Here is a 13,721-nt window from a genome sequence, read left to right on the forward strand (position 1 = left end):
TGAATTTTATTATTTTTACAATGTTGTGGGAAGCAATGAATTTTATGATTAAATGGTTATATCATGTACAATTATGAATATTTTAAAGCAAAACTCTGATGTAGTTTCAATGTAACATTTATACCTTGAAATTTGAATTATTACAATTTTCAAGTATCAATATTGGTGTTGGTGGGAATTGTTAAGAGTATCAGCAGTGGTAGCTGTATGAGTTTCAAGTGACATCAGCTCAGATATAACAAAAATTTATATTTTAGTTGTTGTAATAGTAAAAAATAGATGTTGATAATGCTGGTCATTTTGTAGGTACATGGGAAGTGGATATTGACAGAGTTCTTGTACCAGGACAACAGACTGTTGCAGGAGTATTCAACTTGCATCCAGCAACCACCTATCACTTGCGAATAGTGGCTGAAAATGAAGTAGGCTCATCAGATCCATCTGACACTGTCACGATCATTACAGCTGAAGAAGGTAAATAATTTTATGTGCATATTTGCATCATTGTGATATTGTGATTTTCATATCCAATCTGAAAAGCACTATATGTACCAAAGATGAGCAGTTTACTCCAGTTGATCCAAATTCAATTTTATTAAATTCATTATAAGAAATGTATTTTTTCTGCATCCACTGATTAACTTATTTCATATTTTGTCTTGACAGTAATTTTTGATATACTGAGTTTAGTGGAATCTGGTATTTGCTTGATCTTTCAAAGGTTTCAAATTTATTTAATATTTTTGTCCTTTATTGCAAGGAGATATAGGTGTTTTAAATTATTTTTTTTTGGAGATTGCAAATTAAATTGATTGTGCAACAAGCATAAAAATCCACCATATGCATTTCTGTTTTATACATTCCTCCTATTTCTATTTTGTGCTTTCATTTGTAAGCAATTATAAAATTCTTGGTGGAGTAGAATATTCGCAGTTGCAAATATAAACATTGTGATGAGTATATTCCAGAAAATGTTCTTCTCACAAAATAAACTGATCTTGTAGTTTTCATAAAGCCAGTTAATTTGTAGCTTTTGGAATACTCCCATTAAAATTAATAATCACACTCTGTGTACAGTTTTTTCACATTGTAGATGTAAGCAGAGTTGTTTTTCTAGCTTTAGGAAACTACACTATTTACATACTAAAAGCAACTGCAAGAAGAACATCCTTGGTTACTTCACATGGTTTTCTGTTCTCCTTTCCTAATGAAACTGAAACAGGTCTTGCTTTTGAATGAAAATGCATATTTAGATGTTTACAATACTAGAATGCATTGTTGGGCCATTCCACCAAAAGTGGTCCTACTCCACGTTAATAACAATGAATTGATATGAAAATTATTATTGTTTTTAATTGCATTAATGTTTAGATTTTTTGAATGCATATAATTGGCACATTTTACCAATAAAAGTTACCAGCATCTGCAGCCTATATGCTTCACAGACAAACGAAGTCAAATTTGCTACATTTTTAAAACATCACACATGTAACACACTTTTTTAAAAAAATGATTTTTATGCATTCAGCCGATGCTATCATACTCAAGTTTTTTCATTTGTTACCAGACACCATAAAGTATTTATAATTCTATGAAATCAATTCATTATGAATATTTTAATCTAATCACTTGTCTAGAACCTTAAATTTTGGGTGTAAAATGCCACACATGTAATGCTGAAATGCCCCTGTTATATCTTTATCTTCAGTAAATTATGACCATTTATAGAAATAATGGATCAATAAATTTACACCAATACACTGATCACAGATCATGTCTTTCAGAATCCTGTTGTTAGGGAATATATAATTCAGGAAAAGATACAATTCAAGAACATAAATATTGGAGTTTCACCAAATTAGGAAAATGTAATGAAGATATTTTATCCCAATATCAACCAGGTCATTTCTGGATAGGCTTTTGAGCTTTTACTTTTGACCTTTATTTCAGTCCCTGCAGATGATAGTGATATTCATCTTGAATCCACAGAAGTCCATCCTAAAATGATGTGGTTGATGTTCAGAGAGAATATTTTCATCATTCACTGACAGGAAAACTACAAGAAGTATTTTAAGGAAATATAGTTCTGGTGTAAATTAAATTTGCATTATAATTTGATTGCAGCTCCCAGTGGCCCACCAACAAATGTAAGGGTTGAAGCTGTGGATCAACAGACCCTGAAAGTTTTCTGGAAACCACCACAGAAAGATGAATGGAATGGAGAAATTTTGGGATACTATGTTGGTTACAAGCTTGCATCTTCAGATCAGCCTTACCTTTTTGAAACAGTGGAATTCAGCATAGAAGAAGGAAGGGAACATCACTTGCAAATAACTAATCTGAAGTGAGTATAATGACTGCAAGTCAATAATTTTAGCACTGTTGGAAACTGGGCTTGGCAGCAGATTTCAGACTCTTTCTTTCAGATGTAAGCATGTTGAAATCCCTTTTTTGGTTAGTGTTACAAGTTGGTACAAGAAATAAAGTTATTTTTTCAGACAAGATTTCTTTCATTCTGGTATAAGGAATAGTAGTGTGGGGCTAAATTTTCAGCATATTTATGTCTCAGGCAGAAACAAGTTGTAATATTTTGTGTCAATTCATAACAAATTGCTCATTTTCAAGCTCTCCAAATATTCTTCTTGCAATAATTACCCACGTCTATGAGACAAGTGATTTGCAGTTAATTCTTCAATCTTTGTGTTTGTGTATGAATAACTAGATGCTAAATGTCTAAAATCCTGGAGGAAGGGAGGTTCACAATATTATTGTCCCTTAAGATTCATTGTAGTTTGTATAACTAGTGTATGCTGAAGAGTTGGTTGCATGTGAAATCTTATTTTACTGAATTTGTTGTGGTATTTAGTGAACGTGATCACTAGGGAGCGTAAGTTGATGACCTAAAAAATATAGGTATATGACCTATAGAATGTCCTAAAAAATGGGAAAAAATGACGTAAAAAATGCAAAAATGACCATTAAATTTGTTAGTTTCAGGTTAAAAATTGAAATGAAAATGAAATAAAACAAAATGCAATCTTCCTTTAAAAATAGGCACCAAATGATACCACATGCACATTCAATTAAAATATGCAACGAGGATTTCCAATGAAAACAACCAAATAATTTTAAAACAATTGGATGAAAAAGTCATACACACTGAATGAATTGGTGTAAAATGCATTAATTTCCTGCATCTTTGCCTGGTGATGTAGTGTGGTGCATCTCTGTGGCATTGTAAAGAAAAAGAAATTATCATGATCCACGTAAGACAATTTTTGTTTAGATATTTAACAAATTGTATAAAAAATATGGATACCGAAATCAGGCCAGTCAGGCCAGGGTATTTCCAGCCTCTCCTTATCTGATCGTAAATCTGAGTTTGCCCCAGATGGGCACCTGGTGCTTTCCCCCGACACAACAAAGACTGTCATCAGTTCCGCATTTCTATTGCTTGTAAATTGCAATCCTGGGAGATATATATATATATAGGCCTGTGTTCACCTTGGTGAAAAGACTCAAGAAAATTACCAAAATGAAAGAAGTGACAAAATATGATGAAACATTACACTGAATATTGCAAAAAATGATGGGAAAATGCTGAAAATTGGGGAAAATGACCTAAAACCTGAAAATTGGCAAAAAATGCACTTTAAAATTACCTTTTTTGGGTTCTAGACGAAGTGTAATATTGTGCATATTTAATGGGCATCGTGTCCGAGATGTCAGAAAAAAGATGACATTTCATCAACTTCTGCTCCCTAGTGATCACCAGTGTTGTTTCTATATTGTTAATGATTTTGTCAGGTCATTAAATGCTGAATTATCTACAGGTTACAAAAGAGACCAACAACATGGAGCCCCTCATGATTGATGAAGAAAATAACCAGGGCATTTCAAATATGCTATAGCCGGACCCTGTGGCCGAGTGGTTAGCACATCGTGCTGTGATGCCAAGGGTCCCAGGTTCGAATCCTGCTCAGGCTTGGTTGTCATCAATTTCATCATTTCATCACTCATCCCCATCTTCTCAAAATAGCCAAGAGGCACAAAACGCAAAGTAAAATAAACTAAATCAATTAATCAATCAATCAAATTTGCTATACATCATATACACAGATATTATATATATTTTTTTATTTTTCATGAAATCCAACTCTACTATCCTCATTATCAGTGAAAGGTGTATCATAACTTTGATTGTCAATATGATTAGCATCATTGTGTACCAAAAACAGGTGTTATTAATTGGGAGATGAGGTTGAACCTTGATTGTACGTTTTTCAGGGGACCAAGTTGAAAAAACTTAAAATGCAGGAAAATGTAAAATCGAGGAAAATTTTATAGGATTTTGCTATGTGAGACCCTCAAGATTAAATGTATAATGCGGGACAATGTAAAATCTGGGTTCCACTGTACTTCTGCATGCAAGGCTGGGATGCACACTCTTAGACCAAGACCACCAGCTGCCACTGATCCCAATCCTATTATTCATTTTTGTGATTCACAAACCCATTAACTTCGACTTAACTTTATTTTCCTTTGTGTTAGTATTAGAACCAAATTGAGCGGCATCATGCCTAACTAAATGAATTATATTTCAGAACATACACCCAGTATTCGGTAGTGGTTCAAGCATTTAACAAAGTTGGTGCAGGACCCATGTCAGAAGAAACCCGCCAGTACACAGCTGAAGGCACCCCAGAGCAGCCTCCACATGACACCACCTGCACCACTCTCACATCACAAACCATCAGAGTGTCCTGGATATCCCCACCTTTGACAACAGCTAATGGCGTTATAAAGGGGTACAAAGTTGTGTATGGTCCTAGTGAGTTCTGGTATGGTAAGCATGCTATTCCTTTCTATGCTCCATGCTAAGTAAAAGATACAAAATTTTCCTCTGATTTTCTTATGAACTTTGTGCTTCCATGGAGTGCAATTATCTTAGAAACTGAGCAAACTCTGTTGAAAATTTTGTCTACTGTTTTCAGTAGATCTATAGGTGTTTTGAAACATCTACTGTGTTCAGATTTTCAAACAGATATAAAAACAAATTGTAAATCAGGAGGAAGGAAAAGTTATATTTGCAGCCAACATGTTGAGCTAGACACACTACATGTAATACTGAAGACAATATTTCTCTTGTAGTTCTTCTACTCTACATGCACATTAGCCCTACTGAAAATGTTCAGTAGGAAATCATTGAGTGTCAGTAGATTTCCAGGAGACACAGTAGAGTACAATTAATATCGGCAGTATTGTCTACTGTAAGCAATAGAAATTTCCAACAGAGAAATTTGATTTTTTTTTTTTTTTTTGCTTTAGTAGCACATGGGAAAATGGTTTTTGTGATTAAATGACAGCTATTTTAATATTATAATGTAATTCTTGAATATTTTAAAGCATAAATTAATGCATATAATTGCAGGTGAAATATTTATATGTTAATATTAATCAGTATTCTGAATGGCTTTTATTTGTTAAAACTTCCATGCGTTGATAGTGGTATCGGTGAGAATTGGGAAAAGTATCAGCATCAGTTGGCTCTGCTGCAATTACCATATAAACCTTAACTGTGACACTAAAATTAAATGTATTACTGTTCCAACAAACATATGTAATCTTGTAGACACACCGTTATTTTAAAATAACACATGTGTCAAAGAGTACAAAGTAACATTGTTTTATGTTTAATACATTTACATTATAAAGGTGCACATCTACCATTTGCACGTACATGTTCTTTTATGCAAGGATTTAATTTTATTGTTTACATTAGAAACAATATGTTGCAGCAATAGAAAGTAATTTTTCATGTAGGCATTCCAGTTCAAATTAAAGTAGGGATGGGACAGATAAATCGATAGTCTATCGATATTGGCCAATATAGGCATATTGGTTTATTGATAAAATTACCGATTCGATATATCTATAAATATCTTGTAATTTACTTGAAAATTATGCCTGTTTGTTATAATTTTTATGGATAATCTCCAGGTTCTATTTTTTTAAAAAGTAAATGCAACTTCTTTTGCACTGCAGTCACCTTGAAACACACATTTATTAAGGAGGTCAATGAACCATTCAGGCTCTTCAAGGATCATTTGGAATTTTATATCCGATCAATAGAATATCGATTATCAGTATCGGTAAATTTTATATCAGCAGTTTATCGCTATTGAATAAAATATCATATCGGCCCATCCCTAATATAAAGTAATGTGAATTATTCTCAATCTGGAATATAAGGCAGACATGTTTCATTATGCAAATATTGTTATGAGTTTCTTGTGATTGCGAAAGTTTAGATTCTTGTTACTGAATTCCGTAATTTCATCTGTGAGATTTTTAGTACTAGTTTGTCTCCATGTCATATATGTGTGTGTGTGTGTGTGTGTTTTGTGTATGTGTGTGTTGTTGTTGTTTTTACATATGTGCTGAATGAAAGGAAGCTGGGTCAAGTAGCAAATAAGACACTGGAAAAACTTTAAAGTTTCATGGCCACAATGTGCAGATGACAAATGGAAGTAAGAGTTTAACATTGCCAGGTCCATATAAATGCACATATATACATACATACTTATAGGTTTTAAATAACTACTAAAGCAGATATGTACTGAAGTTTGTTCTTTCTGAATTTCAGATGAAAACACAAAAGATACAAAGATCACTTCATCTACTGAAACTATCCTTCATGGGTTAAGGAAGTACACTAATTACAGCATGCAAGTTTTGGCATTTACATCCGGTGGCGATGGTGTTCGAAGTACTCCTATTCATTGTCATACAGAACAAGATGGTAAGCATAATTTATATATATTTTTTGCAAATACTAAAAGTAGGAATTAGCAACATAAAATAACAAAAAGTGCAAGTACAAAATTTCTCAAATGAAACTTGAAAATGGTTTTGCAGGAAAAATATAAATACTATAAAAAATATTATTTTTATCATGAAAAGTTATATGCATTTCATCTCTTGTGGTGTAAGAAATACAGTGGAACCTCGATTTTATGTTTTTCTGGGAACAAGATGAAAATACTTAAAATGCAGGATAATTTAAAATTTTGAACCATGAAGATTGAATGTATAATGCGGGAAAGTGTAAAATCTGGGAATGTAAAATCAGAATTTGACTCTACTAGGAACAATCAGTATCACTATGATCTGATCTAGAATATTGCATTGGACCACTTTCACTCGAAAATACTCGATCGAATCTCCCATGGCCGAGCGAGATTCGCTCGAATATATAGATTATCGAATATCATTTCAATGAGACAATAATTGTACAAATATATGCATAAAAATTTGTCATGGTAGTTTAATCCCATAATCATCATTTTCATATATTGCTATGTATTGGTAAGATAGACTAAACTACATTTTAACATGGAGATAATGGCTGGGTTCAGTTCAGTTTCAATTTCACTACATCTTTCACTTCACTATCCATATTTGAAGGTCCACTACCACGGACAAATTATGGTTATTCGTTTACTACTGGGCTTCGAGCATATACAAATCATTTGAATTTTTGAGCGTCATTCGCTCGAGCAAAGAAATAGTGCATTCTATAAGCCATCTAGTGTCATCTGTGCGAACTATTAGATGATTGAGCAAAAATGCCTCGATGCAGCACTCTAATCTGATCATAGCCAACTTCTGTTACGTTCTGTTTTTGAGCTGGCGGTGTTCGTGGTCATTGAAATAAAAATTTGTGTCTAACTTGATCTTTGTTTTCGATGAACTTACCCTTTTGTGAATTTCATTATTTCACTCATTTTCTGTAAAACATTGTTTTACAAGAACTATACAATTCATTCATGATGGATGCGGTAAACACGGTTTAAAATTACTTACGTGAAATTTAGAAATTTCATATTTCCGCATTGCACAATTTAATAGTCAAATCCTATTAATTTCGAAGATCCTCTGTCTTCGTTCACTAAGGGTATGGCATCCAGATGCGGAAATACAAAATTTCTGAATTTCACGTAAGTAATATACAATTCATCTCCTTTATTCTAGAACTCTGCAATATTCTTACCATCAGATTTACATACAAGAATATTTTAAATTTTTTAATCATCTCTTATTTGTTGCTTCGTAATTTCTGCCAAAACAATTTTCTAAAGGTGTTATTTTCAAATGATATTCTAAAATTTCATATTCATTAATCATTCACCAGTAATGGTTCAGTAATTCATGAGAGTTTCTTTTGGTTGCCTCACATCTGTCTCAAGCATAATTGATACCTCATAGTTTATACCTTTGAAATAAATATTTGTCCTTATTTTCTAGTTCCTGAAGCACCTGCAGCCGTCAAAGCTTTGGTGATGTCTAGTGACTCAATTTTGGTCAGCTGGAAACCACCAGAACAACCAAATGGAATTGTCATTCAGTACACTGTCTATGTGCGTGAAGCTACAGATGAAGATAAAGAGGTCAGTATATCATTTAGCTAAAAGGCAGTTGCAAAACAAGCAAACCATGTGAAAGAAATTTTGCATCTTGTTATCTTTTGAATTTTGTTTTAGTGTACTCAAAATTCAAACTTATAACCTGTTTGCCAGAAGAATTCATTATAACTTGTGTAAAGTAAAATCTTTGTAATTTATAACATATTTTAAATAGTAATTTTCTTACTACACTCGAACCTCCTTCATACCTTCTTCAGAAGACCAGTGTGGAAATACTTAAAATGTTGGAAAATTTAACATTATGTAAAATTTGATTGAATGTATAGTGGGGGTGTTTGCCAAATCCAGGAACACAAAATGGAGTTCCGCTGTAGCTGATTCTTATAACTCCATTGAATCTGTAGACGTGAACAAAAACTTTGTGAACCATCATTTGCAGTTATTCATGGTTATATGAACAAAATGTTTTATTTTTTCAGCACAATTTGTAAAACATCATCTTGCATCAAATTCTTTGTGACATTTTCCTAGCCACAAACTTTACATTACCAAGATTAGAAGCTAGAACTTGTAACTTCATAGGACATATATCCTCTGCCTTAGAGGCTTGTGAGAAAGTGTAGGATCTACTGGAAACCAATATAGCATTATCAGCTAAGCAATCTTAAAATTATAATGGGGATATTTATGACAATACAGTTGTAAAATTCAATGTCCGTAATTGTCTAGTAACTTTTGTAATTCTAATTGTCTTTGTTTGCTTGTTTTAAGTCTACTTTATGCTCAGATAGGCTAACTGGGACTATACCTAGAGTTTAAAGTGGGATCTGAACTACTCTGCATTGTACCTCCACTGTATATCAAATCTGGTACTCCACGAGTGGTATGAAAGTTGCCCACCTATATCTTTCTGATAAACACAACACTTTTATACTAATTTCATAAATTTAATTTTTGTGTATTTATATATTAAAAAAATAACATTGTTTGTATATCAGTTCCAAACATTTAATTACCATAGGGAAAATAACACATTATGATTTTGTTTGTAGGTTGAACCAAAAAGTGAGAAAGTACCACCTTATCAAATGAGCTACCAGGCATCTGGACTAAAGAAAAAAGAACGATATCAGTTTTGGGTTACAGCATCAACTAACATTGGAGAAGGCCAGAATTCCAAGTCTGTTACATTGTCACCAAGCACAAGAGGTAAGAGCTTCCTTACATTTTATGAAAAATTTCCTTTTCAAAAATAGTGGTATTTCACATATTGTGTTTATTGCAATAATAAATTGAAAAGAAAAATTTCAATATATTACTGTTATCGGAATGTGCTATATCTACACTACTGCTGCTTTCTACACAGCTTTCTACAGCCTTACAACCTACTTGTGCAAATGGAGATTCTTTGCATTGGCCAACATAAAGAAACAATAAATGAGAACCACTTATTTGTATGGACTGTATTGAACAATGGACATTTCCACTTTGACATGAAAAACGTTTTAAATCCATTCATTTTACAAATGATGACACAAACATGAGATGTGCAAAATATCTCGGCGATATTTGTTTCGGTTCTCGAGAAACATGCCTTCAAACACCGCTGAAATTCACCTACTACGTCACGGATTTGAAAACGTCCTCTCCACAGACAGGAGGTCCTCTGACGTCATCACTTAGAAATGCGTGTAGGCGGGGCTTCTGCTTGTCCCGTCAACTTAGCATGAGCCGCGGAAGCGACAGAAAATTTACTTGTTACTGTGTAAAACAAGTATCTTACAACTTCCAGTGCAAAAATCTGTGCTCCATTTGTTGGAGATGAATTATGCCCCAGCAGTATACTGTATTAGTATTTACTATAATTCAGCCACTCGGTAGAGGGTTTTTCCATTAGGGTGACAAAGGAAACCTTGTAACAGTCAATGGCTGAACACGTGAACAGCCTTGTTCATTGCGAATACATAGGTTAGTTCTAACTGGCAAGAACTTAATGTTATAGGAATGCCTTTTCTGGAATTACAGTTATTTTCGTCATAATATTTTCTTCACAAATTTTAAGATAATACTTTTAGAACACCCTTGTTTACATGCCAATTTCTGCAATATAAGAGGTGATACGGTATAAAAAGGTACGGTGAGTTTTTAAATTTCCTGCAGTAACTGACAGTTTTCTTCAGTTAATATATATATTGCAAATTTTTGTATTTAGCCTACTTTTACGTCGCTCTTCTGTTCACTTTGTTTAACCGCAACGATGAGAACGCATGGTTAATTTATTATGTATCATCTCTAACATCACATTTCTTCCCACTTTTGGCTAATCGCTACAATGAAGATGAATAACTACAAGCTGTATTCGAAGTCGGGGTGCAGGAGTACACCCCCCCCCCCCCACACACACATACTACCACCAACTGCACAATCTAAGTATCACCCAACGTGCCATGATAAGAGACGAACTTTTTCTTCTGTCCCATCTCATTTCGAAAACATTCACTTGTCCCATCTCCTTTTATGAGACGAGATGGAACATGCCTCGTCTCGTGAGCAACACTAACATTAACAATAGAAACATCCCCTAGCTGTCCCCAAAGTCTCGAGCAAACATCCTCCCATGTAACAATTTCCAGTTCAATGAAATGTCACTCACAAGGAAACAGTCATGCCCAGGTCGAGAGTCAAACCTGGAACATGTGACTTCCTCAGATAAATCATGAATTTTGTGTATATTAATTACAATGCCAGTTCATTCCTGGTAATTCTGAATCTGCAGTTTGGTTTGCATATATAAGCAGGATAATATTTAGTTTTCGAGGGCTGTACCGTCGAAACGAGGAATAAATAATAATAATAAAAATATTAAGAAAGTTTTTTTTGTATTTATAATGATAAGCCTCTGCATACGTTGTTAATTCTATATTTTTCTAGACTTGAGACTAGGACGAGAATTGCCCTCCCAAACCGAGATGGATGTTTATAAATTGAGACGAGACTGTCAATGAGACATTTACAAATAAACACGAGACAGACATTTACAACTCTCAACGAGAATGAGACCAAGGCTGCCATGTCTCATCTCGATAGGATCCTTAGTGGTGAAGTTGTGAACCAACCAATTAATGCGTTCGGGGTAACGAGATGAGGCGGCTTTTTTCGCAGTACAAAATTCAAAATAATTATATCATACCGTTTCAGTATGGGATATTGTTATACACATGGGCATGTATATATAGTTTACGAGGGGGGGAGGGATGGATCAACTTTTGGTATGATTAGGGTTGCTTTATTTCGTAAGTGAAAATCCAGGACACTGCTGGTCAGAAGCTTGTTGGGGAGCATGGGGGGAAGGGATGTTGGGGGTTGGACCTGTTGAATCCCCCTTAAATACGCCCATGGTTATACACATTATTTCCTTGTAATAATTATACATAAACTAAGTATAGATATGTACTGTGCAACTAATGTAATCTTCTCAGTGTATTTTCTCTTATCTGCACAAAAATATTTGATCATAATTTGCGCAACAGAAATTCTTTATTTTTCGCATGGCCTGAGAACACACGCAGCTCAACCCTTTCATTTATCTTGCATGTGAGCAGCACGGATATTTCATAGAAGAATGATCATTACAAAGCATAGCTTTCCTTTCTCCTATCGTTCCTTCTTCCATTATTTAAATCGGTACAGATTTGTAAAACTGCTGCACGTGTTCGCTCACCGTGGGCTACCCATCCGGAACTGGATGCTCGAAGCAGACGACAAACGAGCTCTCCCTAAGGAGTGACGTAGTAACATGGCGGCGGCGTGTTTTCAGCGCAACGCTAGCCTCGCAACTTTGGAAGTCTCGTTTCTGCCTTAAACTGGACGCAGAGAAATGCGAGAACTTGCAGGGGTCATTTTTCCAGGGTGTAGTTTTTAAAATTGTTGTAAAAAAAATTGAGTGGAAATGTCCATTGTGCAGAAGCAAGTAAACCCATATTTATAATTGATTTATAAGGCTACTAAATAACACTTAAATATGCACCCCCTTTAAGAATCAATGAGCTATATATCAGTAATGGATCAATATGAAATTTTTGCCAATGTTAATTAAGTATCGATACAAATTTTTTGATAGCAATAACTGATTTGATTTGATTTGGTGTTTTAAGTCCACTTTGTGCACAGTAAGGTTAATCGGGACTGGACCTACAGTTTATAGTGGGATCCAAACCACTATGTGCCTCCACTGGGTATGGAACCTGGGAGCAATAAGGGCTTCCTCGATGGTGCAGTGCTAGCGTCGTCGTTTTCTAATCGAGGGGTCCCAGGTTTGATACCCGACCCGGTGGAGGCACATAGTGGTTCGGAGCCCACTTTAAACTGTAGGTCCAGTCCCAATTTGCCTTACTGTTCATAAAGTGGACTTAAAACACCAATTCAATCAATCAATCAAACCAGGAGCAATAACCGATATTCAAATGATCTCATACGAAATCTCTCTCTCTCTCTCTCTCTCTCTCTCTCTCTCTCTCTCTCTCTCTCTCTCTCTCTCTCTCTTTAACTAACTAACTAACTAACTAACTCTCTAGCCTTCTTAAACCCGAAGGTTCATGGCTGCAGCAACACAGGCCTTCCATCTGTTCCTATCTTGAGCAAGTTCTATATACTCTTTTCCATCCCTACCGATTTCCTTTAGGTCCATCTCAACGTTGTCCCTCCATCTTTGTCTTGGCCTTCCTACAGGTCTCTTACCATCTGGTTTCCCAACAAGAATCCTGTAAACTCCTCTTTCCTCTCCCATTCGTGCCACATGTCCTGCCCACCTAAGTCTTCTTGATTTAATTATTCTAATAATATCTGGACATGAGTACAAATTATGTAGTTCTAAATTATGTAACCTTCTCCACTCACCTGTCTCCTCATCCCTTTTAGGTCCAAAGATTTTCCTAAGGATTTGATTTTCAAATACTCTCAATTTATGTTCCTCTTTCAATGTAAGGGACCAAGTTTCACACCCATATAATACTACAGGCAAAATTACTGTTTTGTATATTTTAACTTTTAGTTTCTTAGATATTAAACGAGAAGACAAAAGTTTATGAAGAGAGAAGTAACATGCATTTCCTGAATTAAGCCTACATTTTATTTCCTCTTTAATATAATTTTCATTTGTTAATATTACTCCTAAGTATTTGAATTTGGAAACTGGTTCAAACGAGTTGTTATCAATAATTAGATTTTGATTATTACCTAACACTTGGTTTCGGCCTGTAAGCATATATTTAGTTTTCTCTTTGTTAACTTCCAAAC

General features: G+C 34.5%; 1 protein-coding gene across 50 annotated transcripts in view; it reads left to right on the top strand.

The window, feature by feature from the left end:
- The window catches only part of Dscam1 (Down syndrome cell adhesion molecule 1), a 426,431-nt gene that overhangs the window by 346,324 nt on the left and 66,386 nt on the right, over positions 1–13,721 (top strand). For all 50 annotated transcript variants that reach the window (XM_083125269.1, XM_083125286.1, XM_083125279.1 and 47 more), the window contains 6 exons: positions 307–474; positions 2,125–2,344; positions 4,605–4,846; positions 6,647–6,802; positions 8,308–8,450; positions 9,479–9,635. In XM_083125269.1, the coding sequence (XP_082981395.1) occupies positions 307–474; positions 2,125–2,344; positions 4,605–4,846; positions 6,647–6,802; positions 8,308–8,450; positions 9,479–9,635 (1,086 nt within the window). The remainder of the gene's footprint in view (positions 1–306; positions 475–2,124; positions 2,345–4,604; positions 4,847–6,646; positions 6,803–8,307; positions 8,451–9,478; positions 9,636–13,721) is intronic.

The sequence above is a fragment of the Lepisma saccharinum genome, chromosome 7, assembly GCF_977018435.1.
Source record: "Lepisma saccharinum chromosome 7, izLepSacc3.1, whole genome shotgun sequence".
NCBI lineage: Eukaryota > Metazoa > Arthropoda > Insecta > Zygentoma > Lepismatidae > Lepisma > Lepisma saccharinum.